General features: G+C 42.9%; 1 protein-coding gene across 3 annotated transcripts in view; it reads right to left on the bottom strand.

Annotated features, from left to right (window-relative positions):
- The window catches only part of Parp9 (poly(ADP-ribose) polymerase family member 9), a 36,409-nt gene that overhangs the window by 5,302 nt on the left and 13,163 nt on the right, over window positions 1-17,944 (bottom strand). For all 3 annotated transcript variants that reach the window (XM_021184753.1, XM_021184752.2, XM_029470443.1), the window contains exons 5-10: window positions 16,277-16,492; window positions 13,131-13,349; window positions 10,660-10,717; window positions 6,812-7,201; window positions 4,005-4,141; window positions 1,984-2,158 (exon numbers count right to left, since the gene is read on the bottom strand). In XM_021184753.1, coding sequence (XP_021040412.1) covers window positions 1,984-2,158; window positions 4,005-4,141; window positions 6,812-7,201; window positions 10,660-10,717; window positions 13,131-13,349; window positions 16,277-16,492 — 1,195 coding nt within the window. The remainder of the gene's footprint in view (window positions 1-1,983; window positions 2,159-4,004; window positions 4,142-6,811; window positions 7,202-10,659; window positions 10,718-13,130; window positions 13,350-16,276; window positions 16,493-17,944) is intronic.

Raw genomic sequence — 17,944 nt, 5'->3', positions numbered from 1 at the left:
AAAAAAAAAAAAAAAAAAAAAAAAAAAAATTCTAGCTTCCATAGTTTGGTTGTCTAAGAAGTTTTTATTCAACAAAAGGCTGAGAACCTGAAGGACTGGAAACATGGTTTTATTGTTATTGTTGTTGTTAGTGTTGTTGTTTTGATTCTAAACTATAAATGACAGGAAAATAAAGCATGATCGTTTTTTAGAGCACTTTTTTCAGTTCAAATATCCTTTCTTCCAGCTGGTAGAACTAAAATAAGAAGAAAGAGATGTAACTAGTTCTGACCCAGAGACTGCAACTATCCCCCTCCCCAGCCTAACACCCCCTTTTTATCTCTGACCAACATCCTAGGCCTGTCTGCCCTGACAGGGGGCCTCCCACTGTCTCTGGAGCTCACTCCCCCACCATGTCCTGTGAACCCACAGACTCCCACTGCGGAGCCTGCCTGCTGTCTGGACTTGAAGCTCAGCAAGTTCCCTCCATTTCCACTTCCTCCCTCCAGGCCAGTGCACAGACTTCCAGCCTGTCTGCCTGCTCTATTATTTTCTCTGGCTCCAACAAAGTAATCTTTGAGTTCCCTGCTGAGTCCATTTTTAAAATTGTTTTATTGATGTCACCAGGATCCTGCCAAAGGGATCCTGTGGGATCATGAGGACATGAACTTGACCTCAAATGAATCCCCCTACTTGCTGAATTTTTCAATTTATTTTTTTTGTGTGTCTGTAGATTTCACTTATTTATTTTCTATGTGTCCGTGGGAATGTATATACCTTTGTATGCCGTGTGCATGTAGTGTCCACAGAGGCCAGAAGAGGGCACTGGATCCCTCTGGGACTGGGGTTACAGATGGTTGTGAGTCACCATGTGGGTACTAACAATCAAATCCTGCTCCTGTGGAAAGAAAGTGCTTTTAACTTCTGAGCTATCTCCAGCCCTGCTTGCTGAGCTTTAAAAAAAAAAGTTACTCATTTTTATTTTATGTGTGAGTGGTTTTGCCTACATCAGTGTGCTGGTTCCTAGTATGTTCTTGGTGTCTGGATAGATCAGAAGAGGGCATCACATCTCTAGAACTGGAGTAACAGATGGTTGTGAACCAGGTAGGTTCTTGAAATCAAACCTGGGTCCTCTGCAAGAGCCACAAGTGCTCTTAACCACTGAGCTTGCTGAATTTTTAAAGGAATCCTATTGCTGGAGAAACTGTAATCTGGCTACAATAATCTGAGCATGTTCTAGCCTGTGAGGCAGTCTAATGGCAGTCCCCTCTCTAGGCAGCAGACCTAGAAAGGGACAAAGGCTATTGAGCAATCCTGTCCAGCAGCACACAGTAAGTGTTCTGTGTTCTCCCTCTCCTGTTTCAAAATGGGAGTATCACTACACATCTCCCAATCCAGTTCATACCAGTAGCTAATAAGTAAGAGCGGCACTTCATCTGCCAGATTATACCTGCTTCACTGACAGGAAATAGAGGATGGAAGGGTCCAGCATGATGGTACATGCCTTAAATCCCAGGAACAGTACCAGGGAAGGGAGGCTGCAGACCGATCTCTGTGAGTTATAAGACAGCCAGGACTACATAGACTCTGTCTAAAAAAGGTAGGGCGGGGCACAAGATACAAGTTTCTTCAAGTTACTTTCTTAAGTAACTAAGTTACTTTAAGGTAAATGTTAGCTTCTAACTAAGGAAGGAGGAGTTGGCATTATCTGTGAAATGAGAAAGGTAAGAAAGGGACACATTAAGGTGCTCCCTGCAGATAGGATAGCTAGAACACTGAAACGGGAACAAGGTTAAAACGAGCACCATGGATCCTGCTGTCCATTCTCCCATCAATGTATCGCACACAAACAAAAGACAGAAAAGAGTGACCATTTCTAAAAGACTTCACCCCTGAAGCCCAGGGGAGAAGGATCCCTTCCCCACAGCTAAAAACTGACTCTGCTAGCCTGTGCCCAAGTAGGCAGCCCTGAAGACACGCCCAAAGGACAAGCCTGACACCTACTATAGGATGTCGAATACAGTCTGTGGAAGCCGACTCTGCACACCGCATTGCAGAACTGATGTGGGACCTGCTGAAACAACCTTTGGCTCCCAGATCCCTTTGGTGTCCTCTCTTCCATCATTTTCTTCTTCTCTTGGAAGGCAGCCAGCAGCACCTTATTGTCTATCTGCTCCACCTATAAGCAAAGAAGAGAATTGATGCTCTGAAAAATGGCTACTTAAATTGTTTCCCGCACTCCTTAAAAGATACATGTGCTACGTGGATAGAATATATGAAGTTTGCTGTTCAGTTCTCTCCTAATCTGGCTTCTCTCTCTCTCTCTTCAAAATATCCTACCCCCCTTTTCAATAAGTGCATTTAATAATGTCAGTTGTATGCCTATATATAGACCCAGAAGTAGAGACAGGGGGAGGGGTCAGAAAGAGATCAAGGACAGTCTCAGCTACATATGCAAGTATGAAGCTAGCCTGGGCTACGTGAGACTCTGTCTCAAAAGAAAGTAACTTAATATAAGATTTCATAGGCTTGGGGGATGGCTCAGTTAGTTGGTAAAGTGCCCCGCTTGAAAACATGAGGACCTGAGTTCACTCCTCAGACTCTACACTTTTAAGAAGCCACACATGTGACATGTGCTTGTGATCCCAGCACTGGGGACGACACATGTCCCTGGGGCTCACTGGCTGGCCAAGCTTGCCCAATTAGCAAGTTCCAAGTAAAAGCGAGAGACCCCGTTTTAGTTACTATTCTATTGCTGTGAAGAGACACCATGTCCAAGGCATCTCTTATAAAAGACTGCATTTAACTAGTGCTTGCTTACAGTTTTTGACATTTGGTCCATGATCATAATTAAAGGAAGCAGGCATGTATGAGAACAGTAACAGAGACCAAGACAGACAGAAAGACAAGACAGAAACCTCAAAGCCCACTCCCAGGGATCCACCTCCTCCAATAAGACCACACCTCCAAACCCTTCTGAAATAGTTACACTAACTAGGGACCAAGCATTCTAATGTATGAGCCTATGGGGTAGTGGGGTGGGGTGGGGGGGCGTTCTCATTCAAACTACCACAGACCCTGTCTCACAAAAACAAGGCGAGCAGTGGAAGAGGAGTCCTAAGGCAGGACAACAGCTAAGGTTTCCTAACCTCCATATATCAGAGACCTCAAATATTAGTCTTTCCTGACAGTCTTTAATGAGAAGGAACTCAAATCTTATCTCCTCTACCTAGTAAGACTTTTCCGCAATGCTTTGATCCCCTACCCCATAAAACTTTTTATTTACAAAGGCCAGGCAGCTAGGAGCTTAAGTAATTTAGGCACTGGCATTCCCCTGCCCCTATTTCCTTCATCTCCTTTTCACCATTTCTTTTAAAGCTAGCCAAGCCAGCGACAGTGGAGGTCAGACTCCTGTCAGTGGGGACAGGACAGTCTCCACCTGTTACAATGTAACTGAGTCCTCCCCCACCCACAGTCTCCACCTGTGTTAGAACACCCAGTGTGTTGGCTCTTCTCCTTTCTGAGTAGCGTGCACCCTGCTGATGGGAAGTAAAGTTTTGCCTTGTTGGGACACTTTAACTGGAGAAGCCCTTTATTTTGACAGCATACACACAGCATGCCTACCCTGCTTCACACACAACTCCACTGTGTCATCAGCATGTGCAGTCACTGGTACCGATATGACCTACTGGCATAGTATGTGTCCCATTAAAGCTAATGCTTCAGTGAGATAAAAGTGGGTTAAACAGAGGTAGCGCGACAGGCTAAACACCGTGTGCTTTCCACTGTAGTGGTCGATGACAGGTAGACACTTCCTCATAAATCTTGAATCTGTGTCTCTGCTTGTCTTGACATCATGCCTGCCTCCTGATTCCAACTCTACTCTTCAAGGCCTGCATTCCTACCCAGTCTTATTCCAGACTCCAGGTGACTGAGCGGCTGAGTCCTTGGCAGGAGAATTTTCATTTTGGCTATAGAACTAGTTAACAGCTAGGTAAACCAGAGCCTTCTTTGATTAGATATACCTGCACAACCCACAAGCCACACTTTTCAAACTGTTTCTTTTGGTCCTGAAGTTCCTGAGTTAATGATACTGGGTATCGTTGAAATGTGTGGGATTCTTCCATTTCGTCCAGTTTTTCTTGCTGGTTAGTCCCCTGTCCTAAAATAATGAGTAAGAAAAAAACCTTGTTTCAATGCTCCATGAACACAGGGGAAAAAAATATGTTAACTCTCTCTCTCTCTCTCTCTCTCTCTCCTCTATCTACATGTACACCTGCATGCCAGAAGAGGGCATCAGATACTATATAACCTGGCCACCAGATAAAATACAGTTACCCGTTAATGCTGCATTTGCAGAAATGGGTATGTTCCATTTCTTGTTGTCTTTTCTGCATGGCTCTAACTTTGTCTTACAGCTTTTTGTATAATCCATGACACCACAAGTAAATTCAACAGTATGTGTTTCTATTTATTAATGAACAACTAACAGTAGAAAGACAAAACATGGCTTATCAAAGTGATATGACCTGAGCTAACCATGGTGACTCACATCTGTAACCCCAGGGAAGCTGAGGCAGGAGGACTATCCTAAGTTCAAAACTCACCTGGGATACATAATCAATTTCAGGATGGCCAGGGTTATAGTGTGAGACCTTATCTCAAAAACAAAACAAAACCAGGTCAGACACGGTGGCTGTTGGGATTTGGAAGACTTTGGAACAAGTTATTGAGGTGCCTATTTAACGTACCAAAGCAGAACTGGTCTCTGGGTTCTTCCAGCATCTCTTAGTCCCTACCTGCTACAGGATATGGCTGGCATATCCAGCCCTCTACCCTGAATTTCCCAGCCAATGAGCTTGGCTTTCCCTCCCCAGGAGGCTCTTCCCTATGTAATCCAGACATTTTTTGTTCTTTCTTTCCCACCTCCCCTCCACCGCCCCCTTCCTTATGCCTGCTTTCTCTCCCTGTGAAGAGTAAAAATTTATAATTTTAGGTCTTATAGCATTGTGGTATCTAAGTTCAAAAAATTCAGGGCTAAATGTTGTGAAGAACAGACCCAGGCGGGTCCAGGCACAGCCAGACTCACCCTGAATGCAGGAACTGGCCAGGGCTATCAGGACTGACCAAATGGCCATTTGGCAGGATGGCGCCTCCCGGGCAGCACCTCCCTCTAGCCCACCATAAATTATACATTGACCAGGTGTCCTGCTGACCTCGATAAGTCCCAGGCCCTTGTGCCTTCCTACACCTTAGCTGGCACTTACTACCCTCTTAACTTGTAATCACCCTGCTGACATTTAAATGAGCCAATCATGTGTAACCACACCAATTCTTTTGGCTCCCTCCTTTTGGTTTGTGGTTTTTGCCTTTATAAGCCTGTGAAAAATTTGGGCCCGGGGTCAAACTCCTCTGCCCCCTGCGCAGTGCATGAGTTTCGACCCCAGCATGCTGGTTGAGCCCTCCTTTGTTGTTTGTGTGCCATTAAAGCCTCGTGTGGTTACAACAAGTTCGGTCTCAGCGTCTCACTGGGTGCGCACCTTCCCGAGACTTAAGGGTCTCCCCGCGGGGGTCTTTCACCTGGACCCCACTTTTCTGTCTCATCTGCACAGCATCTCAATGAATTAGCCTGAGAGCTGTACCCAATAAACCTGCCTTTATATACTCTACTTTGGCTTGAATTGGCTCATTTCATCAGCACAGATAACATCAGTGGCAGAAACCTGTTAACTAAGCACTCAAAAGCCACACAGGCAGGAGAACTAGGAGTTCAAGGCTATCCTTAAGTATGTAATTGTTGTGGTTAGCCCTGGGGCTAATTATATTTGATATTAATTCTCTTCTCCGGTTAGTAGCTGCTAACAAGGAATGAGTCAGCACTCAGGTTTTCTGGTAAACCTGCTTCCCACCTTAATTTGTAAAATAAAGGAGAGCTGATGATTGGGCAGATAAAAGGGAAGATGGGGCAGAAGGAGGGGGAGAGAGAAGAAGGAGAAAAAGGAAGAGGGAGAGGACACAGAGGAGGAGGAAGAAGGAGAAAAGCAGAGCAGAAGCACATGGCCTGGAGAAACCGCAAGTTCTAAGGGGTCTCCTAGATGTGGAAGATGGTAGTGTAGTGGTAGATCTGCCCAATCTAGGCATACAGCTTGTAATCATATTAACTGTGTTGTGTTTTCATCGCCTGGGCATATTTGGGAGGAGATTTACTGCCACATGAAATGAGTTCAAGGCCAGTTTGGGCTACTTCTGACCCTTTCTGAAAGAAAAGAGAAGAGAAGAAAAGGAAAGGAAAGGAAAGGAAAGGAAAGGAAAGGAAAGGAAAGGAAAGGAAAGGAAAGGAAAGGAAAGGAAAGGAAAGGAAAGGAGAGGAAAGGAAAAAGAAAAAAAAGGAAAAAGCGAGGAAGGGTGGGCTGGGAGATGGCTCAGCGGTTAAGAGCCCTGTGTTGGGATTCCACCTGGCTTTGGGAGATTGGGGTTCACTATTTTGCTCCTTTCTGTTTCTGTCCCATCTTCTCTATTCACAGAGAGCACTCTGGAATATTATTGGTTTGACCTGACTTAACAAATTTACTGTCCATCCCAACACTGATCCACTAATACCAATACTAACCCATACTAACACCTCCCTCATCCCTTAGTTCAAAGGACATTTACTTCAAATTTAAGAAACTTTTTTCCTCATTCAATTTATTTATTTTGAGACAGTCTCACCATATATGTAGCCCTGGCTGGCCTGGAACTCACACAGATTTACCTTACAGGTACCAGGATAAAAGGTGTGGTGTGGCACAATTCCTAGCAAGGGCTTTTAACTTAACATGCAGTCACTCACCTGACAAGCTCCAAAGATTTTTCTCCCTTTTTCCTGCCACTTCTTCCTGAACGTCACACAGCATACATTCAATCTTCATAACTGCTTCAATGAGGTCAGCCTGGGAACCTTTAATCTCTAAAGTGGCCGTTCTTGGACTGACGGTCTCTGAAATGGAGACTCTTGCACTGGTCTGGAGCTCAGACAGCGCGTCGTGCTCTTTTTTCCCAAGGTAGAGAATATGATTATTCTCAATGACGTGGTGGTCCAGGGAGACCAGCAACCTTTCAATCCATTCCTGGGCCTCACACATCGCTCCCACTTTTACACCCATGAGATTGATGGCAGGAGATCCAGCTTCAAGGCCGCCTCTTCTTTGCTCCCCACTGGTCCACTGCAGGGCTAAAGCACCTATCAAAAAACAGATATGGAGCCGGGCGTGGTGGCGCACGCCTTTAGTCCCAGCACTCGGGAGGCAGAGGCAGGCAGATTTCTGAGTTCGAGGCCAGCCTGGTCTACAAAGTGAGTGCCAGGACAGCCAGGGCTATACAGAGAAACCCTGTCTCCAAAAAAAAAAAAAAAAAAAAAAAAAAAAAAAAAAAAAAAACAACAGATATGGAGGGCAGTTGAGTATTTAAGAAGCACAGAACATCACAGCTACTATACGCCCCAAGGATATCACCACCATCGTCAGCCACAGCAGCTAAAACCCATCTACCTGTAATGCTACACCAGATATAAAGAGAATCTACATGCTTAGCTTATGGCCTCCTTAAAAAAAACCAGTTAGCTTAGAAGGCAATGCTTTATCCTATCCATCCTGTGATGTGTGCTTTGCCATTCATAAGTAGGTGAGTTTACCTATTCTCACCTGCTAACGTGACATATTCCTATTCTCACCTGCTAACGTGACATATTCCTTAACCTCGTGCACCTACCAGATTTAAAATCAAACACCTAAAGCAACAGAATTCAAGGAATAAAATTCATTTAAAAAAACAAAAAAGAGCCGGGCGTGGTGGCGCACACCTTTAATCCCAGCATTTGGGAGGCAGAGGCAGGCAGATTTCTGAGTTCGAGGCCAGCCTGGTCTACAAAGTGAGTTCCAGGACAGCCAGAGCTACAGAGAAACCCTGTCTCGAAAAGCAAAAAAAAAACAAAACCCAAAAACAACAACAACAACAAAAAAGTTGGGAATGGTAGCGTGTGCTTATAATTCCGATATTTGAGAGGCAGATTTTGAGGCTAACCTTGGCAATAGGAGAGCCTGTCTCAAAATAAATAAATACATAAAATAGAGGGATATCTAGAAAGAGCTAGGGAGAGAATTAGGATTCATTGTATGGAATTCTCAAAGGATTAATTAAAATATCCATTTTTTTTTAAAGTAGCAAACCAGTAGCCAGTTAGGCAAAACGTTTCACAGAAAAGCAAACTTTATGGCTTGCATCTATGTGAAAAAAATGTTTATGTTGACCGCAATCAGAGAAATAGACTATCACCCACCCACCAGGGAGAGAAATTTGGAAGTTTTGAAAGGTTCATAGTGTGTGTGTGTGTCGGGAGAGTTTGAAGATCAAACTCAGGTGTTTAGGCTTGGTAGCAAGAACCTTTACCCACCGAGCCATCTTGAAGGTTCACATTGGAACTAACTGCCCAATGGAAATAACTGGATGCCCTTCAATAGTGGAATGCTATTGTACTGATGAAAAGAAATTACCTTTACTTGACTGAGTTACAGAGAAAAAACAAGTTGAGAACTATTCCAGACATTGTTCCAAGAGCTTTACACATTCTATTTAAGCCTCACAATCCTATGAGACAGGAACTATTTAGTCCATCTTACAAATGGAGTCACTTGGGCCGGGCGTGGTGGCACATGCCTTTAATCCCAGCACTCGGGAGGCAGAGGCAGGCGGATTTCTGAGTTCGAGCCAGCCTGATCTACAATGTGAGTTCCAGGACAGCCAAGGCTACACGGAGAAACCCTGTCTCAAACTGCCTCCCCACCAAAAAAAAAAAAAAAAATCCAAAAACCTTGAAGAGAGGAGGCAGGGAGCTGAGTAGAAATAAAAGCAAAAAAAGGCCAGTGTTTAGGACAACAACAGGGCTGGAGAGCTGGCTCATCAGTTAAGAGCACTGACTGCTCTTCCAGAGGTCCTGAGTTCAATTCCCAGAAACCATATGCTGGCTCACAAGCACCTGCAATGGGATGCAATGAGCTCTTCTGGTGTGTCTGAAGGGATCAACAGTGTACTCACGTACATTAAATAAATAAATCCTTTAAAAAACAAAAGGACAACTATGGTGAGAAGGGAATTCTAACTAGAGGCATAGCTTTTCCTGTTTTCAGTGGTTATTGGGGAATTTACATTGCTTTCTGGAAGGACACGAAAACAATACATAGTGATACTTCCTTGATCCATCATTTTAGGAGAGAAGCATTATTTCAGATCACTAAATTGTTCAAATCACCAAGGGTAACTGTTCTAAGAATGAAAATGCATTCAATTAACTACTTATTATAAATATGTCTAATGAAGATGCGCTTCTCTTCATCCCTGACTAGTATAACCTTCCCTTGATAACCTAAGATAATACTTATCAAACATTAGCAATGCTAATTATATTCCTAATTTCTTAATAAAAATAAATTCTAATTTCTTGACAGATTTTTGTTGTTGTTGTTTTTTGTTTTCGAGACAGGTTTCTCTGTATAGCCCTGGATGTCTTGGAGCTCACTCTGTAGACCAGGCTGGCCTCGAACTCAGAAATCCACCTGCCTCCCCTGCCCCCTCCCCGAGTGCTGGGATTAAAGGTGTGCGCCACCACGCCCACTGACAGATATTTTTAAGGACTACTGAATAAGTCATGATCCTTGTGGCTGTGCTCTGGGTTAACGACATATAGAACTTTCATATTCCCTTTTTGCATTAGCCTAGCCTAAAACTCCACCCCTCCCTTGCTCCTCTCTATTCCATGAAATAAATACGCACTTTATTTGTTTGCTCCTGTGGGTTTTATTCATGTCAAGGACTGCCCTACCACCATTGATGGCTGATGGAAATCTTTACATCCCAAAGCTCAGCTTCGAAACATGTCCATGAAGCCATTCTTGATCCCTCCCAGTCTGAAGAATTCCTTCCCTCCCCTGAGGAGTTTGTCTATCTTCTCTTTATTTGCCTCCTGGAACTGGTTTAATGCTTTGTAATTTTAATTTACAAAACATCTTTTGATAATTGGAAATGATCAAAAATATTGTCTATTACTTATTTAAAGTGTGTGTGTGTGTGTGTGTGTACACGCTCAAGAGAGCAAGCATACAATCCATGAGAATCAATTTTCTCCTTTTCTCTATGGGTTCTGGGAGCTGGACTTTTGTCATGAGGCTTGGCAGCAGGTGCTTTGACCAGATTAGCCATCTTACTGGTCCACAATCACCTACTGTTATTATCACCAATCGACAGACAATAAATATAGGCTCCTAAGAAGCAGCATCCCAAGACTCTCGAGAGTCGCCCCTTCTGTACTTCCAGTCTGCAGAGCCATTAAACATTCCACCCCAAAGAGTGAGACAGAACTAACCTCACAGGTACACAGCATCCAAGACTGTTTGAACCCACCTATCCCACCTGTGAGAGCAACTCGTTTTTTTAAAGAGAGCTGCTTGACTAGGCCAGAGTTCCTGACTCAGAATTGGTAATGAGAATATAAGGACCCAGGTACCCCACCTCTTCTTTATAAAAGAATCTCACGTAGCTCACGATGGCCTCAAACTTGCTTTTATGTGAGTCTGACCTGGAATTCCTGATTCTCCTGCCTCCACTCACGTCCCGCTATGCCTATAAAACTCTTCATTTCTTACTCACCACTATTACCGCTGAGATTCAGCTCGCTGGACCTTTTTGTCATTTCAGCATAAAAAATCTAGAATAAGCAAAGCAAGGCAGTCATAGAAGAGTGGGCAACCACGGTAATAAAAATCTCTACCTGAATATATCATACCACTGTCCCAGTAGACTCCATTCCCGCTGCTACAAGCCCTAAGGCAGCCTTAGACAATCCAAGAGAATGTGTGCAGTAGGTTCTCAGCCTGTGGGTCCCACATTAGGTAGCCTGAATATTGGATACTTACATTGCAATTCATGACAGAAGCAAAGTTATAGTTATGAAGTAGCAAGGAAAATAATTTTATGATTGGGGGTCACCACAGCATGAGGAACTGTATTAGAGGGTTGCAGCGTTAGGAAGGTTGATAACCACTGGCTTAGAACACCTGAGAAATTAGTACAGGTAAAAATGAAAAACAAACAAACAAACAAACAAACAAACAAAACAAAGACCTGGTAGAATTTAGACAAAATACAAGCTTTCATCCATTCAGGTATTAATGTAGATACCAAATTAAAGCTAAAATAAAAATATAGATCACTTCTACATGTTATCAACACACCAAACTGTTTTATATGGGTTCATTATTGTAAACTACTTAAAACTGGAGCTGACTCAGTGAGCATTCACTATATGTTCTATATGGTAATTACTGTTACAGACAACTTACGAAAAAAGACGGAGTATTTCTAGGCATACCCTTTAAGACAGAGTTGACTTGAAAGAATCCAAATCTCTTAGGGGTTTGGAAACACCTTATCCATTATTGTTCTTATTCAAAGTTGATAAAATAGGCAGTAATAAGCTGGGCGTGGTGACACATGCCTTTAATCCCAGCACTCAGGAGGCAGAGGCAGGCGGATTTCTGAGTTCAAGGCCAGTCTGGTCTACAGAGTGAGTTCCAGGACAGCCAGGGCTACACAGAGAAACCCTGTCTCGAAAAANGCCAGTCTGGTCTACAGAGTGAGTTCCAGGACAGCCAGGGCTACACAGAGAAACCCTGTCTCGAAAAACCAAAAAAAAAAAAAAAAAAAAAAAAAGGCAGTCATTACTTTACTGACAATCATAAGACTAGAAGACTAGATTTTGCTTTATATCTATCTGAACTTCAAAAATGAAGAGAGAGAGGCGGGAAGGAGAGAGGAGAATGAGAGAGTAAGTGTGTATATGTTTAGACAGGCTTTTACGATCTTGCTATCTAGCCCTGCATTAACTGGAACTCATTATGTAGATCATCCTGGCCTCGAACTCAGAGATCTTCATGTGGTGGGTGTGTGTGTGTGTGTGTGTGTGTGTGTGTGTGTGTTGGGTTTTGGAGACAGGGTTTCTCTGTGTAGCGCTAGCTGTCCTAGAACTTTCTCTGTTATCCAGGCTGGCCACAAACTCAGAGATCCACCTGCGCCTGCCTCCAGAGTACTACTAGTATGAAAGTCCTGCTCCATCCTGCTCAGATCCACCTTGCCTCTGCTTCCCAAAAAGTGGAAGTAAAGGTGCACACCAACACACCCAACTCAACAATGAAGTTTCTTAATCTATAGAACATTTCCTTTATAAACTATGCTTGTAGCTTCTATTTCCAGAGCAAATAAAATCCCTTGGTCTTACTATATTTAGTTACCTGGAGAGATTATAATAGGTTGTTCCCTGTCGTCCCCACTCAAGAATTTGGAAATGAGATAACATTATCCACTGATAAGGAAACAGTAAGAGAAGCCATATACAATGGATAAAAGTCAGTTCTCTGGTTATGTCGTTTCAGAATGCAGGAGATGTTGCAGGGTTAGAAATACTTAGGCAAAGCTTTCGAATGAAAAGTGACAGAAACTGTAACTTAGCCACTAGAAATAATGTTTATGAAAGGAGTAGACAATAAGCAGATGGTCAGCAAAGAGCCTAGAGGGCTTTGGTGGAGCCAAGGATAAGACTTGGCAGTGTCTTTCCAGTTCTGTCCACCAGTGTGGAACACCCGATTCTCATGAGACATGCCAACAGTGGGTTCTGGAGACTGGTTCCTTTCTCTGAGACAAAAACACCTGGCTTAAGTTAATATGAAAGAAATGTTTGCTAAATGACCTTCTATTGCCTTTTATAGATACCCAGTTCTATCCAGGAAAAAAAAAATCAAGAAATATCTTGGAGGAGGAGAAGGAGGAGGAAGAGGAGGAGGAGGCAGGGTAGAAAGAATCAACCCATATCAAAAATAGGTTGCTTACCTTTAAAGAACAGAGAGAATAAATGCCAACAAGGAAATAAGAAAAACAAACATGAACATGGCTTAGATGATGAGCTTTGCGATTAGGTCAAGGGTGGGTGATCTGCAGAAATGAAATGTTAGAATCCCACCACATTGTGGGATCCTTACCTAGTGTGTTAGAAGAGAGATACTAATTGGCCATTGGTAGGTAATGAATGAGCAAACTGTTAAGACTTTCCCAAGACACTAACTCACCTTATATGTCTCCACATCTACTGGAAAGATCACAATCTTTACAGTTAGCATTTTTTCCTTGTGTTCTTTAGCAAATGCAAAAACTTCCTCAAACATTATCTGAGCTGCTGCACTCTTCTTCAGATCCATCAGTCCTGTCCCGAGAGCAGGGAAGGAAATGGAATTTATATCTGGTTTAAGGCATTTTTTTAGACAGGACTTCATTGCATCTTTCAATATCTGTAAGATAAATACAAGTTCCAGATCAACCTTTAAGACAAAAATAAGACTTTACTTACCCTTCAGTTCTACTCAGATTTTATCATGCCAGCCTGGTTATTTAGTTTTAGGATAGCCTGGACTACAGAGGTTCAGACTAGCCTGAGCTAGACAGTGCCAGTTTGCACACAACATGGGTGTGTCCATGCATCCTTAGAGGGCTGCTAAGGCCCCATGCCACAGAAACCTACTATAGCTATAAACCAGATAGTGGGAAGCATAAGGGTTGAGAAACTGAGGCAAGTGAATTCCACCCACGGCATTTGAGCACTGTGATCTCTTCCAGTTTTATATCCTCGATCATCTCCCTAGCTCAGGGAGTCAGACAAGCATTAGTGTGCCACTCACCTGCCGCTGTCAACAAAGAGTTCCTGACAGTTCAGTGAGAGAGATGGAGACTAAAAGAAGAGAACAGTATCCCTTTAATATTATGACGATCCACTGGGTAGCTTCTCCCAGAGAAGTGCCAAGAGCTAGGAAGACTCAGACTTCCATCAACTTTTTTCTTTTTCATTTTTTTAAGATCAGGTCTCACTACACAGCTCTGGCTGGTCTAAAACTCACTATATAGAGTAGGTGGCCTCAATGTCTGAGAGCTCTGCCTGCCTCTGCCTCACAAGGACTGGGATTATGTGAGGAAACCCTGCTAATTAAGGTCGAAGTCTGCCTTGGTGGGATAGCTTTTCTGAGCTGGGGACAAAATGGGGGGCTCCCCTTACCAACAGGGCTTCCCCTTCCCTGACCTTGTCTAGGGACCCGAATTTCACGCCCTCTACACGAGGGAGGTCAAGTAGTCCTTGACAGATCTACAAGTTCAACTTCCTCTTTTCCAGATAAGAACCCAGCCAGCCACCTGAGATTTCTGGGCTGCCTCTCCATACAAAGAAGGCATTCACCGAACTTTAAACCCTAGCCAATTACTTTCACTTTTCTATAAACTCCTTTCTTACTCTCCAAAGTCCATATATAGCCCTGGTTCACTCTGAATAAAATGTACGTGTGTACAAGCCTACCCTAAATAAAGGTATGTACACAAGTCAAGATTGTCTAAGAGAGCTGTTTCATTGAAGATGGACAGAGAAGGCCTTTGGCTAAAAGAGCTATATAACACTAAGACCATCAGAGTGCCCCCGACCCCTACACTCATTCCCAATTGTACTGGAATCCTGCAGAACTCCGCCCATAAATGCCCTGAGAGGGAGGAGGCAGAGGACACAGAAACACAGCTGGACCCCAAAACACATACCACACTGGCACTCAATGTGGGGCACAGCCAACTGACCTATACAACTGGAATTTTAAAAAAGTAGGCCACATGCCAGGCTAATTTTCCATCAACTTTTCAATATTACATTGAATTGCTATATAGACAGGGAGATTGTCTGTGGAAAAACCTTGGAAAGATGAAGCATAGAGAATAATTGGAGATCCATTCTAGGATTACAGAACTAAGAGAGGACAAGTCATGGCACAGGTGAAGAAAAAAAAAAGATACACAAGGCAAAAAAGATTAAAAACGATACAAGTGTAAGGGCTTATAATCCTGGCCCTCAGGAGGCCCATGCAGGAGGACTGTCATGAGTTTTAGGTTAGCCTGGACTACAGAGTTTCAGGCTAGCCTGGACTATACATTGTGACCTCATTTCCATAACAAAAAAAATAACTAAGAGTGGTGGCATATACCTTTAATCCCAACACTCAAAGCAGAGACAGGTCAATCTCTGTGAGTTCAAGGCCAGCCTGGTCTCCATAGTAAGTTCCAGTTAGCAAGGACTATGTAGAGAGAGACACTATTGAGAGGCCAAACCTACTCCATCTTGGGACCAGTCTCCACCTTAAAGAAAATAAGCAAAAAAAAAAAAAAAAAAAAGAAAAGAAAATAAGCCTGAGAACTTGACCTGCAGCAGAACTCAAGCTGCACCCATGTTCCAGGAAGGACCTCAGACTCCCAAGCTACTTCCTAGCAACAGTTAATCAAAGCTTAGTCTGATTGTTTCAGATGTGCTTTCTGACCATTTGTGATTATATACCGTCTTGCATCTTGGTGATCTTTTGGGGTTCTCCATATATATGGAAAGAGAGAAGGCACACTGGGATTAAGCATTTCTCTACACCTGTGTGTACTCCCTCTATTCACTAATTTTCATGTTTTATGGGAGTCAGAAGTAACTGTAGTAGCTTTGAATCCAACTCCTACTGGAATTTAACCTGTGAAAGGAAATATGGAGAAGCTGAATCCCCTGCCTCATTATGGAAGGATAAAGCAGACCAGTGTGTATTATAGAGCAAGACTGCAAACAGACTGAAGGGTTCTGGGTTTCAGTGCCCACGTGCAGTGTACTCACTTAGACCTTTCAAATTCAACTTAAGAGAACTTGGGGTAACCATACTTGCTCAGCCTCTCAGCCAGTCATAGGCGTGTTTCCAAAAAGGAAACACATCTGTGGTGGTTTGAATATATTTGGTCCAGGAACTGACACTATTAGGAGGTGTGCCTTGTTGGAGTAGGCATGGCCTTGTTGCAGGAAGAGTGTCACTGTGGGGATGGGCAATGAGATCCCCCTCTTAGCTGCTTGCAAGACATTCTTCTCCTGTGTGCCTTTGGATCAAAATATAGAACTTTCCGCTCCTCCAGTCTCATGCCTGCCTGGATGCTGCCATGCTCCTTCCTGCCTTGATGATAATGGACTGAAGCTCTGAACCTTCAAGCCAGCCCTGATTAAATGTTGTCCTTTATAAGAGTTGCCATTATAAGAGTTGTCTCTTAACAGCAATGGAAACTCTAACTAAGACACCATCTAACGATTTTTGATGAACATAAACAATGGAAACTTATCAAAATGCTTAGATTGTGCAAGGGTACAAATGTAGGGTTATTTTTAACTTACCTGGCATTTGTTGATTTTGGAATGCCATGACACATGGAAGACATACTGACAGGACAATTTAAATCCTTTTGTGACCCGCACCACATGATAATCTGAGGGCAGGTTAACCTTGTCAAGTTCCTTTTCCATTTCAATCCCTGCTTGTCTAAGAATCGACTGTGCCACTCGTCCTGATTTAAAATCCTGCATGTATCCAGAATTAACAATTACATCTGTCTGAAAAGGGAAGAAAACACAGGATTCATTGTCAAATCTCTCCGTCTAAAATAACTAATTTGTACATCCACAAAAGTTTAGAAAAATACTTTTTGAAAATTCTAGATCCAAAAATTGGTTTTGAAATAGAGACATATTCATTTCATTACTATGAGGTTGTTCACTCTATTTTGAAATGATGTACATATATAAAAATATTATCATTACTCTCACCTTTTCTTGAATTATACATAATATATTTCAAGATTCTGCTCATTCCATCTAACTCCTTTTGTTTGAAAGACTCTATTTTTCAGGCTGGAGAGTTGGCTCAGTGGTTAAGAACAATTGTTGCTCTTGCAGGGAACCAGGGTTCACCTCCCAGCTAGCACATAAAAGCTTGTAACTATACTTCCAGAGGGTCTGAAGCCCTCTTCTCAGCTCTGCAGTCACCAGGCATGCATTTGGTGGCCAACACACATGCAGACAAGACACTCATACCCATAAACTACTAAAATTAAATTAAAAAAAAAAGATTTTATTTTCAATACATGTGTATATCTCTGTGTGGGTTTGTATACATGAGTGTAGTGCCTTCAAAATCCCAGAGAGGGCGTCAGTCTCTGAAGCTTGACGCAAAGAGAGTTGGGAGCTGCCCGATTTACGATTTACTGGGTGGAGACAGAACTCAGGTCCTCCAATAGAACAGTCACACTCTTAACAGCTGAGCCTTCTCTTTAGCCTCTTTGGTTGGTTGGTTCTTTCCTTTGGTTTTTTTTTGTTTTTTTTTGGGGGGGGGTGCAATATCTCACCATGTAACCATGGCTGGCCTGTTACTCACTATATAAACCAGGCAGACCTCAAGTCCACAGAGACCCATCTGTCTCCATCACCTCAGCGCTGGACTGAAAGGCAGGCACCGTCATAACTTGTTGGTTCTGGTTTTGCGATGGTGTCTCCTGTAGCCTGGATGACCTCAGATGTCCCAAATAGCTGAAGAGGACCTTAAATTTCTGATCCTCTTGTTTCTACCTGCCGTGTGTTGGGATTACAGGTTTATGGGCTCTAGGGACTAAACCCAAGGCTTCATGCTGTTAAGCAAGTACTCTATCCATTGAACCGCATCCTCTAGCCCTTCTATCTTTTTACCTGAATGTGTGCCTTCTTTTTTTAAAAAAACAAAACAAAACAAAAACTGGGACGCAATGGCTCCAGATTAACCTTGAGCTATACTCATCTCTTCAGAGCTAAAATTACCAGCATACACAGTCTACTCATCCAGCTATTATGTTGTTTCCCCAGTGCTAAGGACTGAACTCAGGACCATGCACATGCTAAGGAAACATTCTACCACTGAGTCAAATCCCTAAGCCCAGTAAGCCCAGGTTATTTTCTTTTTCTTTTTTCTTCTTTCTTTTCTTTCTTTCTTTCTTTCTTTCTTTCTTTCTTTCTTTCTTTCTTTCTTTCTTTCTT

The sequence above is a fragment of the Mus caroli genome, chromosome 16, assembly GCF_900094665.2.
Source record: "Mus caroli chromosome 16, CAROLI_EIJ_v1.1, whole genome shotgun sequence".
NCBI classification, from domain to species: Eukaryota; Metazoa; Chordata; class Mammalia; order Rodentia; family Muridae; genus Mus; species Mus caroli.
This window is presented reverse-complemented; position numbering and strand designations above follow the sequence as displayed.